Source organism: Accipiter gentilis, chromosome 10, assembly GCF_929443795.1.
Source record: "Accipiter gentilis chromosome 10, bAccGen1.1, whole genome shotgun sequence".
Classification (NCBI taxonomy): Eukaryota; Metazoa; Chordata; class Aves; order Accipitriformes; family Accipitridae; genus Astur; species Astur gentilis.
In genome coordinates, this window is record NC_064889.1 from 10,014,968 (window position 1) to 10,027,157 (window position 12,190).

Below are 12,190 nucleotides of genomic sequence, written 5' to 3' on the forward strand. Positions count from 1 at the left end.
AAATGGCGCTTCTTCTTATACTGCTCTGAAAAAGAAGCAAGGCTGGCAAAGAAGAGAAAAGCCACCTTTTCCTACAACAGAGTCCACAGGGTAGGGCACAGCTTCTTCCAACACTGGACTCCCATTCCCTGACCTCTTTCTGCCATTCGTTTGATATAAAAGGCCAAGAATTCATTGCAATTCCCCTGGCCCAAGGACACTCCTTGCAGGCACTAACTTGCTAAAGGCAGATGATGAGCCAGATGCCGCTCAAATTAAGCCAAAAAATTTTCTGAACAGGGTACCACTACAGACCATTTTCACTGGCAAAACCCAGCATGGTACACAACACAAAACAACTGGCCAGCCAGACCTCCACCTACAACTCAGGCTAGTCAGGTCCTACCTCCTCCGCGAGACTGCTAAAGGCTGCCAGCTTGTGGTGTGTCTGCGATACAGGAATTGTCTGCGAGTTCCAAACACAAACCCCCAAACTACTGCCCGGGGCTGCTCATGGAGCATGACCAGCTTTTGCCATGGCTTCCTGCTCAAGTTTCAATTCATCAGTCTGTAGCATCTGGATATTCTTTTCCCTGACTCCTGATACTGCAACCCTGTGGCAGGTTTAGAAATTCCCCTGCACAGAGCCATGGTTTTCAAATTCTCTCAATTTGCAGGCCCCATTTCCTCCACACAGGAACTTGCAGCTTACTGTCACTGACTTTTTTTTTTTGGTTGCATGGCCCCTAGAAGCAGTCCACAAGCCTTCAGACAGAAAACTTACTTACAGAACTGCTGACCTGTCAGCTAGGTCTAAGTCTAAAAACCAGGAAAAGCTGATGCATCTTTTCTACCCTTACTTACTCGTATAGTCCCCCAAAATAATTAAGCAGCTTTTAGGCGTTTCTTCTTTCAAATGTTATTTCCCAAATACTTAACATAAATTTTTAAGTTGCTAAATCCTCTAGATCATGTTATCACCACAGCTGGCAAACCAGACAGCATGTTCTCTCCCTCAGGAAAGATTATAGATCTGAACAGAAACTCTATTACAGTGCTTTTCTTCTGTGCAGCCTGGGGATTGGGTACTCCTAACAATGCAAAAATCAACAGACTACAGGTCCTGCTGCAGATACCTGCCTCACATGCTATAGCTCTCAGACTTGCAGCACACCTAAGCTCTATCTCTGTGCCATCTTTCAGACTTGCACGATTGCCCAGCTTTAGGTCTTACAGATCTTTTCTCATCCATTTGCATTTCCAAAAGTTTTCTTTCTCTGTATAGCAACTGTTTCCTAACTGCATCTCCAGTGCTTTCCTTTTGGAGCACTGAAGCTAAAGGTTCCAGTTTTCCCCCAGATTTGACTGCAAACTTTACACGGTCAAAACAAAACATTATTCACATGAGGAACTTCAGAAACATATTATCAATTCTTTATTTTCTACTGGGTTAACAGCCCACTCCAATAAAACAGTCCACTCCCAAAAAAGAGAGCAAGCTCCTCAATTCTCAGTGTACATTTTGAAATGTTCTGGAACTGGAGAATAGTGAAATACACAACAGCAACATCATACTCGATCAGAAACTTAATTCAGTATGACTAAACCATTCCATGATTCATCCTCTTATTCTCTAACTTTTTACAACCTTCTGGATTGCACATCCTCCTTAACATGGGTCTCTCTTTATACCTGACTCTTTGCTTTCTTATTACGCACAAAATCTTAATTCAAAGTACCTACTGTGCTCAGAACCTAGGACCAACAACTCCCCATGAAAGCTTCCAGTTTTTGCAGTAACACAAACACTTTATCAATAACTTAATATTCATACCTTAAGCTTGGTTTTGTATTCATGCAGCACTCTCTTCCACAAGAACTCCCCCAGCACTGTGCTGAACAGCTGCTAATTGTATACAAATATATAATACACTTCACCTGTTACTACAGTGATGAATTTCCCCCCCCTTTAAGGGTGAAGTTTGCCCATTCAGGGGATCCACTTCGGCAAAGCCCCAACATGTTGAACACTATCAAAATACAGACCAAGAAGACTGCCTCTGCTTCACAAAGTTTAGAGTGCAAAAGTAAGCCTTGAAAGCACAAGGAAAGAACATAATTTTAGTTCGCATACAAGAGCAGTCAGCAAAAGCGTACATTGAGATAGATTTCAGTAATCTAGAAACAACTGTGTGGATTTGTGTAAATTCCTTTAGCACAGAAAAGCCAGCATGGAAAAACCACACACAGTAACTTAAAAAGGTGTGACAGCACAGTCAGTACAGGGACAAGGATGATGATATTAACAAGGGGGAAAGACGCACACAGGCCTGGAAGTGGTAACGTGTGCTTCATGCAACAGCAAAGGGAAAGCCAATACACTTCTGAGGCCTTTTGTCCTTAAGCAGTACAACAGACTGAAATAATGGGAGGACTGATGGTAAGACCCAGCTGACAAGCAGGTGGTATATCATGGACAATGATGATCTGAGAGACAAACTACATCCACAAGAGAAGAGCACCCCCTTGGCCTGTGGAGTCAGAGCCACACGCTGAAGGCAGAAATAGATACAGCTGAGGATCAGATGGATCATCAACATGGATGCCGACATATGAATGACTGAAAACATGCCAAAAAATAGAGCTAACAAAGACAAGTGATGGTGAGAAGCTGGAAGGATGAAGCAGGAGCACAGAAGATGGGCGGGGGGGAACAGGAAAAGGTGGTAAAGAAGAAGTGGCAAATGCCTGCACAGTCTGAAACCAAAATAGGAACTAAGAAAGAAAAGCCTCAGTAGGGCAGCTGTGGCAAAAACACAAAGACATTCAGGTCTCTGTCAGCTATTCAAGTGACTGAGCTATGTAGAGGGTGCCCAGGTGCACAGCTGATATTTAGATGGAGTTACAGAAAGCCAGAGAAGATAGCAATGGCAGGAGGATGCATGACACATGGCCCAAGTTAAATGCAGACACAGGCAGCGATATGTCATATGAAAGAGAATGGGTGGTGCAGGGATGCAGAATATGAATTTGCTTTAGTGATGGAAGGTAAGCCTTATGAGGAAAAGGGAAAAGCAGACAGCTGATGAGAAGACAATGAACAATAAGAACAAGAAACCCGTGAGAGGAAAGGGTACAGGAAAGTGGCATCACAGATGACCTAGTCAAAATATACCACATATTAGCTTAGCAGCAGTTCCACCTGTCAAACCGTATAGCCAGTGTACAGACTCTGCCACAGGGACTGCCTGGGAGAGCTTGTGGAGCGTTTGTGAGAGAGTTACTGCCTGCTAGTAAAGTGCTGTAGGCACTCAAGAAGTGGCAGAGACTTTCATCCCCCATTTCTAGATGGTATCGTGCAGCTTTTTGAATGACTGAGCAACCCTGGTTTCCAGAAACACCATTCCTGCAAGAATATGTACACATCCAGGGACAGCCTTGCACACACTGCTGCATCTTGGAAAACAGGTGTTGCCAAGCTATACAAGGAATCTCTGAGGTTTGTTTTTTAAAACTGAACTCATACTAGGCTTGGAATATCCTAGTCAACAGTGGAATATCATTGTGAAATACTTCTCAGGCGTGTTCCTTATCTTTCAAAATTCATATTAAAAGGCAGAAAATGTTATTGTAAGGAAGAATTCTTTTTTTATCTTCAAAGAACAGCTAAAACTTCAAAATACACAGAACATTTTCTCCAAGAAAACCCGAGGGTGGATCTCTTAATCTTTACAGTATCAGGCTATGAAAAAATAGTATTCCAAAGTATGAAAGCAGTGTACAAAACCATGGAAGAACACCAAGACCTTTAATAAAAATATTAAAGTCTTTAGATTAACTTGATCTCTTGATGTGCTTTGCATTAATAACAAAAAAATGAAACAGCAGAGTCCCTTAAAGCCCAAACAGAATTTGAGTTACAAAATAACTTGAAATTCTAACTTATTTACAACATAAGGGCAGAAAGTGTTATTTTAAGGTGCAGGCACAGAAACAAATTCTCATATGGTACGAAGCTAACTTACAGCCTAACTATCACATATTTATTGTAGCTGTCTGGGCATGTATTTTCACCATACAGTAAAAGCAAGATAATCTTAAATAGGTAACAGAAGTATCTCATATTTATACAAGATAAGAGCTTTCACACACGTGAGCATTTCACAGGCACCTTGGCTTACTTTACAGACATCTGTGACGATGCCCTCTGCAATCACATTTCTGTGCAGAAGAAACCTTCTCTTGTAGATGACTCATCACAGCCTGCAAAAGCATATTAAAGAGCTCACTTTGCTGTAGCTGAAAACTATGGGGCATTCCACAAAGATTAACTGCCCCAAGTGCTCAAAAAACAGTCCCCAGATAACACTGGGGCTACCGCTTAATAACACATATATTTATGGGGTTTCTAATGAGCCCTTCCCATAGCTGAAATGTTAAAATTTTAAGAAAAAACTGACTAGATCAAGTATTCTCAATATCCAGGTTTGCGTTTTAAGAAGTATGACATAAAGATCAGTTACGTGGCTCATCTTCAGGTACTCCTTCTTGAATTCAGTCCTCTGCTGAAAAATAATCTTCATCTCTCACTTCTCTGTATTGCAATGAGGCCTCCCCCTCTGGTTCAAACCTGAGCATTTTTATATTCAATCTCTCTGCAAGCTTCTGTGCTGCAAGCCTGGCTTGCATTTCCTATATAAAAGAAAAAGAAAAAAATAGGACACAAGTTAGAAAAAGTGTTCATTTGTCATTTTTATCCTGGTCATGAAAAAAACTAATATACTGAAGTATAAACTTGACATAATAATATTAGTAATTCCAGAGTGGGCTTAATTAAAAGCTTTAGTAACTAGCGAAGAAATTTCAGGTTTCTTTTCATACTTATAAGTGTGCTATTAATATTTTAAGACCATTTTATAGGAGTTGAAATTCTCCATGTGGCCAGCCATCCTCACCTGCGATACTAATGTCAGCTTTAACAGAACAAAATCAGTCCACAGAAGAGAGCAGCTGTGCGCAGTAACCATGTAGCGATAGCAATGCTTGGCATTCAGCAACTTCAGCAAAAAAATCTGTCTCCATTTTCCAAATAAATTACCTCCATTAAAGTGTCAAAACGACTAAATTAGCAAGTGCTTTTAAAAAAATACGCAGCAACAAACACTTTTATGATAGCGTCTAATTTAAACGCTAGCTTGGCACTACCTGGAAAGTCAAAATCAAAATCTATTCCGACAGAATTTGCAGAACCTCAGAACTCAGATTTTTCAGGCACAGCATAAATAAAGGACAATGCAGATACTTGCATATTTTAAGACTGACAAATACTGCTAGGCCTTCATTCATGCAAGGGCCAAAACCTATTTAAAGACTAATAGGCAAAGTATAATTTTAAATTTCTAGTCAGAGATGAAGTGAGTGCAATGAGGTTAGCATATCAATACATGAAAAATCACACTGGATTTTGTTTAATGCAGGAATAATGGTTTCAGAAGGGATTATTACGTTATTTAATTATATCATTAGAAGAAACAAATAAAAGAAAAAGTGCCTTTCCTCAAAGTCTGCCCATCTCAATTTCATCATCAAATTCATCAGTATGGAATGATCCCTTTATGCTTTCTTTTCTAGGAGTGATCCCAATTACATAATTGCTTTTCAGACCAAATCGTAAATTCGTACCTCATAAGCTTCTTTTTGCTGTATCTGAATTGCTATAGATTCCTCTATGGATAATAGCTTAGCAGGAGAATGGTGAAGCGGTGGTAGCCGAGCTGCTGTGATGTCATTCAAATGTTTCTTATCTCTAAGTCGTTTTTCTTCAGCAGTGATTGGAGAGCCAAATCCCCCAGGTGACTGACTGGATGAGGAACTATGCGATGATCCACTCTGCTCTCCTGATAATCTGGAAGAGATAAAACATAAAAGTTGTGACCCAAATTTGCAGCACGAGGTCAAACAACTTCCATTCCAAAACTTGTTATTTTCAACATGTAAGAGCTGAAGAGAAATCTGAAGTGTTACGACACCATAAGCAGCACTCAGAAAAACTAAAAAGATTTCTCTGCAGAGAGACAATATTCCAAGTTACTCCTGACAAGTTACAGTGAACAAAAAAGGTATGCCAACTAATTAGCAAGCATGAAACAGCAACGCTTTGGGATTCACACAAAGTATAAACCGTCCAGTACATTGTCATTTCTCTAGAGGTGCAGGAAAAGCAAAAGGCTGCCTGCTATTAAAGTTCTACAAGTTCTAGAATCGATCCACAAGAAAGTTTTGCCAATTTTTTAACAGTTTTGTAGCTTAAGCTATGAAACTCTGTGAAGATTCATGACAATTGTTTCAAATGGACAGAATTAGACCAATGCTCAATATTGAGATCCTGCAGCACTTAATGCTAAAGAGCCAACCTATTAACCTTGCATGTCCTATGACTTTAAATCTCTTTAATCATCAGAAGACAATAAACCCACCATGCTTGTTCTGTACTATTTCCAATTTTATACAAGTGAATTATTTCACAAAAGGTTTTTCTATTCCATAATACTTACACATTTGTTTTAAATTTGCTTTTTTTAATGACTGGGTTCTTGGTTCTAGACTCTAGAACTTCAATATAATGTGGTGTCTTGGGGTGCAGGCTTCCAAAGATATTGCCCTTATGTTTAGCCACATTCTGCTGTTTTTCCAATACTTTTTCACTATCATCCCCATCTACAACTGTAACTTTTTGAAAGGCATCAGCCAACGCATCTTTACTGTCGTCCAAAGCACCTGTACTTTCTGTACCATCCTCAGTATTGCTGTGAAATACCTGCTGATCATTTGTCAGATGACTGCTTGTGGCTGACTTGGAGACGGTGTCACAAAAAAGACTCTGATCTTTTGTAACAGTCTTTACTTTATCCTTTTTCCTCCGAGTCCTTTGATTTTCCAGAGCGTTATTTATGGCATCTTGCTTAATACATTCTGCCTCCTGCCTTTGGGAAGCAATCTCAGAACTTTCCTTAATATTAGAGTTTTCATTAAAGACTAAGAAATCATCACGGTTCAGCACATCTTCGTTTAGGTTAACTTGCTGTTTGCTTGTATTAATCTTCTCCTGTTTCACCTGAAACTCCAACCTGACAGCAGATAACAGCTCAGCCGTCCTTGCCACTTCTTCCTCCTGTAAAATGGCAAGCGTCAGCTTTTCAGCAAAATCGGAGATCTTCTTACCCTTATCTGGAAGCCTAGCAATGAATTTCCTAAGGCAAAAAAAAAAAAAAAAAGTATTTAACAGGGTATAAACCATCCTATTTCAATCTGAGATAGAGAACTGTTTTATTAGAATAGTTAATGTGGCAGGTGTCTCATTCTAACATTAGCTTCTTACTTACATGCTAGATTTCTGAAAAGCGGCCAAGATGCAAAGCACTTGCAGCCTCAGATGTATACTGTGATAAAGCAATTATTACACTGTTTTCTGCCCAAAGATGTAACTACTGCTCTGAAATGCGCCGTGTGCAAACAACGCCCAGTATTTTCATCAGTGGAGCACGCAGATTTTGCTGTCCGTGTTCCCAGAAATACCCATACAGCCGTCAACGTGAATGCCCGCGGGCTGCAAGACCACACAGGCATGCTTCGTTTGAACGGTATCGCCCGCCCAGGAAGGCGCGGTGCGGTTCCACGGCCTAACGCAGCGACAGAGCCGCTACCGAGGGGCCGGGCGGGGACGAGGCCCAGGGGGAAGCGCTGAGGGGCGGCAGCCCCACGCCCTCCGGCAAAAGCAAGAGGCCCCTGCGAGGTACATGCGGCTGCAGCGGCCCCCGAAGGGCGTTAGACAAGAGGTGTGCCCTCTGCCGCCTACGCGAGGACGGGGTAAGACGGCGGGAGGCCTGACCCGCTCCTCGGCGCCCGCTCTCTGCCTCTCCTCACCGGTTCGCCAGCAGCCGCTCCTGCCGACTCAGCATCTCCCGCAGCTCGGAGAGGCTCCGGCCCCGCAGGCCGGCGCCGGGGCCGCCGCCCGCCGCTGCCATGCCGCCCCGCCCCGCCTGTCACCGGGGCAGCCGCCCGGGCCCGACGCCGCCGGCGCCGCTTCCGCAGCTTCCCCGGAAGCCGCCATCTTACCGGAAGCGACGGCACGGCGGCAGGGCCCCCCCTTGGTGGGAACGCGAAGGCCGACGCGGCCGCTGCCTGAGGCGGGAGGCGCGGCCCCACCCCGTTTCACCGCTCCTCCTCCAGGAGGCCAGGGCAGTGCGGGAGAAACCACCCCGAGTAAAGGGGGGCCAGGCGGGGATTCTCAGAGTGCAGAGGCCGCCGGGGCCATTTCACCTCAAGCGCTAGGGACTCGCTTCGGTACATACATCCAACGGAAGCCTACAACGAGGTCAGACGTTGGTTCTCCGTCAGCTCGAGCAGTTGTTGCGTACTGCGGAGGGGAGGACGCGCCGGCCTCCCGGCGGGGTGGGCCAGGCTCCATGGCGCTTCGGCCGCAGCGCTGTGGGGGCGGCGGAGGTGCGCTCAGCGTCCGTCCTTGCGTCACACCCCCCTGGCGACAGGAATGACTTGGTATTCAAGAAGCGTACGTCCCATGAGCCTGGCTGTGAGAAGTTGCGCAGAACAGAGGCAGACTGCTGCTCCTGAACCCGGCACTCTTTAGTATGCTCAAAAAGCTGCGAAAGATTGAACGTTTCTTAATTATTTTGCGTTTTCTTTGACGAAAGCCATGCCATTTCCATGTGTTTGAGTAGCTTTTAGCAGAGTTAGGACTCGAGGTTCACTTTCCAGGGATACGTTAAAATTTTCTTTACATGGCATTTAAACAAGCTTATGTATGAATCGGGGACTGAATACAGAAATTCAGACTGTAGCACAAAGTCAACCTGCTTACTGCAGACTTTCCTAACTAACTGATAAAAGCGCCACGAGCTTTAAGTAAGTCCGCTCCATCTTCTAGTAGTAAGGTCATTAGCCGAATGGTACTTCCCAGGTGGCAGATGTCAGCCTTTTAAAGTTGATCCCAGTGGAGCTTTCCTGATCCAAGTAATAGTGAAGAGGCACATTTCTCAGAGATTGTTAAAACAGTTGTTTTATGAACAGGATGAACAGACAGTCTACCCCGAAGGGACTGGAGGAGGAAGTGTTTTAAAATGGCTGCCCACCCCTTTGTTTGCTCAGCTGGACGGTGAATGGAAAGGCTGAGGGCCAGGGGAAATGAGATTAATCAAGTAGGCAGCTACCCATGGAAAAAAATACCATGATCGGGGTGAGAAAAGCCAAGTTAAGCGACTGGCTGAAGAGACCATTTCACTGTCTGTTGTGCACAACCTGGCTCATCTGTGGAAAATCCCTCAGGGAGTTTTTCCTAAGAGTTTAGGGAAGAGGAAATTACTGTGAATTTTTCTCACCAGGAGATCACCAACTGCTAAAGCACACAAGTTCTCTGAATCGCTGTCTCTGTAATGCAGGCTTAAGTTATGTCATCTATGTAACATTTCTGCATCTTGCAAGAAGGAACACTTTAGCCTGCTTTTTAGCCTCTTTCTCCTGTGCAGATTGGAGAAAGTGGGAAGGCTGGGCATGGAAACAGAGCAGTGCTGCTGCCCGCAGGGAAGGGAGAGTCCAGAAGGAATGATCTCATCAGACCATGGCTCTGCACTTACATGATGATGGTTCATCTCGGTTCAACTGCTGTTATTACATGTAATGCCAGTATTTACAGCAGGTTTCAACTTATGTGCCAAACTGCATAAACACAGAAAAATAGAGCAAAAAATGAAGAGAATAAAGTCTTAATAACATGACTGCTGGGAATCACGACTGATCATTCTGTAGCCTCACTTGGAATACCATTCACCAAGTCTGTATATGTCCAAGGTCATTGGGAAGGAATATTGTTCATCTTTATAGTTCAGGAGTGTTAAGTTTTAGAATACCATAGTCTGTTTACAGGTAACACACAGTTCCAGAATGATGAACAAATAGCTGAAATTTTGCAGGTGTCAGAACAAATATATTCTTGTTTATGGAGAGATGGGCAGCGTCTAGATACAATGCAATGTAGACAGTATCAATTTAGATAGAAATGTTAAGAAGGAATAATAGATTTAAGCTTTCTCAGATAATGAGCAGAAGTATGGAGCATTTGTGGGACTGAGGAAAAGTATATACTTAGGCATTGCTTGCCCTGGGGCAAAATACAGGTGTGTAGGAAAATCCTCGCTAGCCACACTCTGAACATGAGTAATCACCATCCGGCAACACTTACTGCAAGTTTAGTCTTAGGACTTTGCTCTTGCTTCTCTTGGGAGACTAACAGACTGTCATTTGCAGTGCACAGTCATATTTTTATTGCTTTCCTCAGAGCATTCTTGGCCTTTTTGATGAGGAGCTTTGTTTTGTATCACTTTCTTGAATATTCTGATCAGCATTCATGTGAGCTAAATATATAACAAAACTGGGGCGTTTATTATTTCTTACGTAATGGGCTTTCCTATGTTTCTCTCTTAGGACATTATCTCAAGAGCTATTATTAGATACAGTTTTCAGTCAGTCTGTTTTCTGTCACTAGATATCTAGAGTTAAATATAATTTATTCTGCAATAGCATGTCTGGAATTACTGTGCAATTTAGTATTATTTCTACAGGAATATTAAATTTTTAGAATGACAAGAAGAAAATCAGATATACTAACAAAAAAGAATAAACTGCATAAAAAAAACAACACAAAGCAAGGTGTGACCCAGGACTACCCATCATCTTACATAGTATGGCTAAAAAAGAAAGGTATTCAAATAACAAGTAACTTATTCTAGCATAGATTTTTTAAAATAATTACACCAGTTACAAGGAACATTGCAACAGACATTTGTGTCTGAATTTTTAGAATTTATCAACACCAGTAGTGACTAAGCTGATGTATTCTAGTCATATGACATTTTGAGGGAGATGGCCATGAAGTACAACTGGCTGAAATTTTTCAGGTGGAAAAATTTCATGTCGGAAATATCTGTGTCTGCCCAAAATTGGTATTAAAATTAAAACCAACACTCCTGCTTCTTTTCTGTTAAAGGTATAATTTCCATTGTCCTTTTCTCCTTTCTTGAACTTTATAAATACATAAATGTTCCTTCTTTTCACTAGGAAAGGGGTAACATACTATAGAATGTAGGTTTTGAGGGGGAAAACCCCTACAGTTTCTCTGCTCCTAGGTGGAGATACTGAGGGGTAGGAGGAGAAGAATCAAGCCACACATACAAAATAAGGCACCCCCAAAGTAAGAGAAAAAGTGGTATGAATATTTGCAATTTAAATTAATCATTTTAATGTCATTAAAAAAACCAACCCTTTTAATCAGCATGATGCAGCTTTGTAATAATTTGTTTTATTTTCCTTAATTTAAATAACTCCTCCCTTAACCTTATTTCTCAAAAATGCCCCAAACACTTTAAAAGCAATCCTACAGATGCTTATACTTATCAACATACTGTTTTACATATGGGAAGCAACTGTCAGGTTATTGTAATATGTTTATACACCACACACACCTTTAAAGAATATTGTAACTTCATAGATGTTCTCTTCTACATATTTTCTCTTTAATCCACCAGGTCCCCTTTTCTTTTGAAAATTTTCACATACCTTAAGTTGTAGATGGCTCATATCACCTCATTTTACTGTGTTTATTCCATGTGCTAGTGGTTGAGGTAGAGCTGGAAGGGCCTTAACTCATCAGGTCTCTTAAGCACATTTCTTCTTTTATGCATGCAAATAGCCCCTGGTGCTGAATGGGAATGAAATAAAACGTAATTGGAATAAAACTCTCAGCATGTATATCTCCATTCTGTGGAGCAGGGATTTCCTGTACAAAATTACAAACTTAACAATGCGGAGAGAACTTACTTCTTACTTATTTGCTCATCTATCCATGTCTAAAACTCTTCAGATGTCAAGATTTAAAGCCTCTCTGAAAAGCATTAGTATCCAACTCCCAGAATCCTATGTTGCAAGTTCAGCACTGAGCATTGCTGATCTCAACAAGATTTTATGAGGTCCTTTTGGCAATCTGTACTGATTGAGCATTATAAACTGTAACACTGTGATTGTCATGTTTGCATGACCTCTTCTTTAGTTGACATGTAAATTGTTTCACTGTGACAGTCTTAAAGATAAATCTCCATTATCAGTGAGTGGATATAAACTGCAAAAAAAGATCGGCCACAGT

At 41.9% G+C, this 12,190-nt stretch overlaps 1 protein-coding gene across 1 annotated transcript in view; it reads right to left on the reverse strand.

Annotated features, from left to right (window-relative positions):
• Positions 1-1,234: 1,234 nt before the first annotated feature.
• Positions 1,235-12,190, reverse strand: part of MYZAP (myocardial zonula adherens protein) — a 65,290-nt gene continuing 54,334 nt past the window's right edge. Inside the window, exons 13-15 of the mRNA XM_049812237.1 lie at positions 6,534-7,229; positions 5,662-5,884; positions 1,235-4,671 (exon numbers count right to left, since the gene is read on the reverse strand). Of these exons, the coding sequence (XP_049668194.1) occupies positions 4,534-4,671; positions 5,662-5,884; positions 6,534-7,229 (1,057 nt within the window). The 3' untranslated portion in view covers positions 1,235-4,533. The remainder of the gene's footprint in view (positions 4,672-5,661; positions 5,885-6,533; positions 7,230-12,190) is intronic.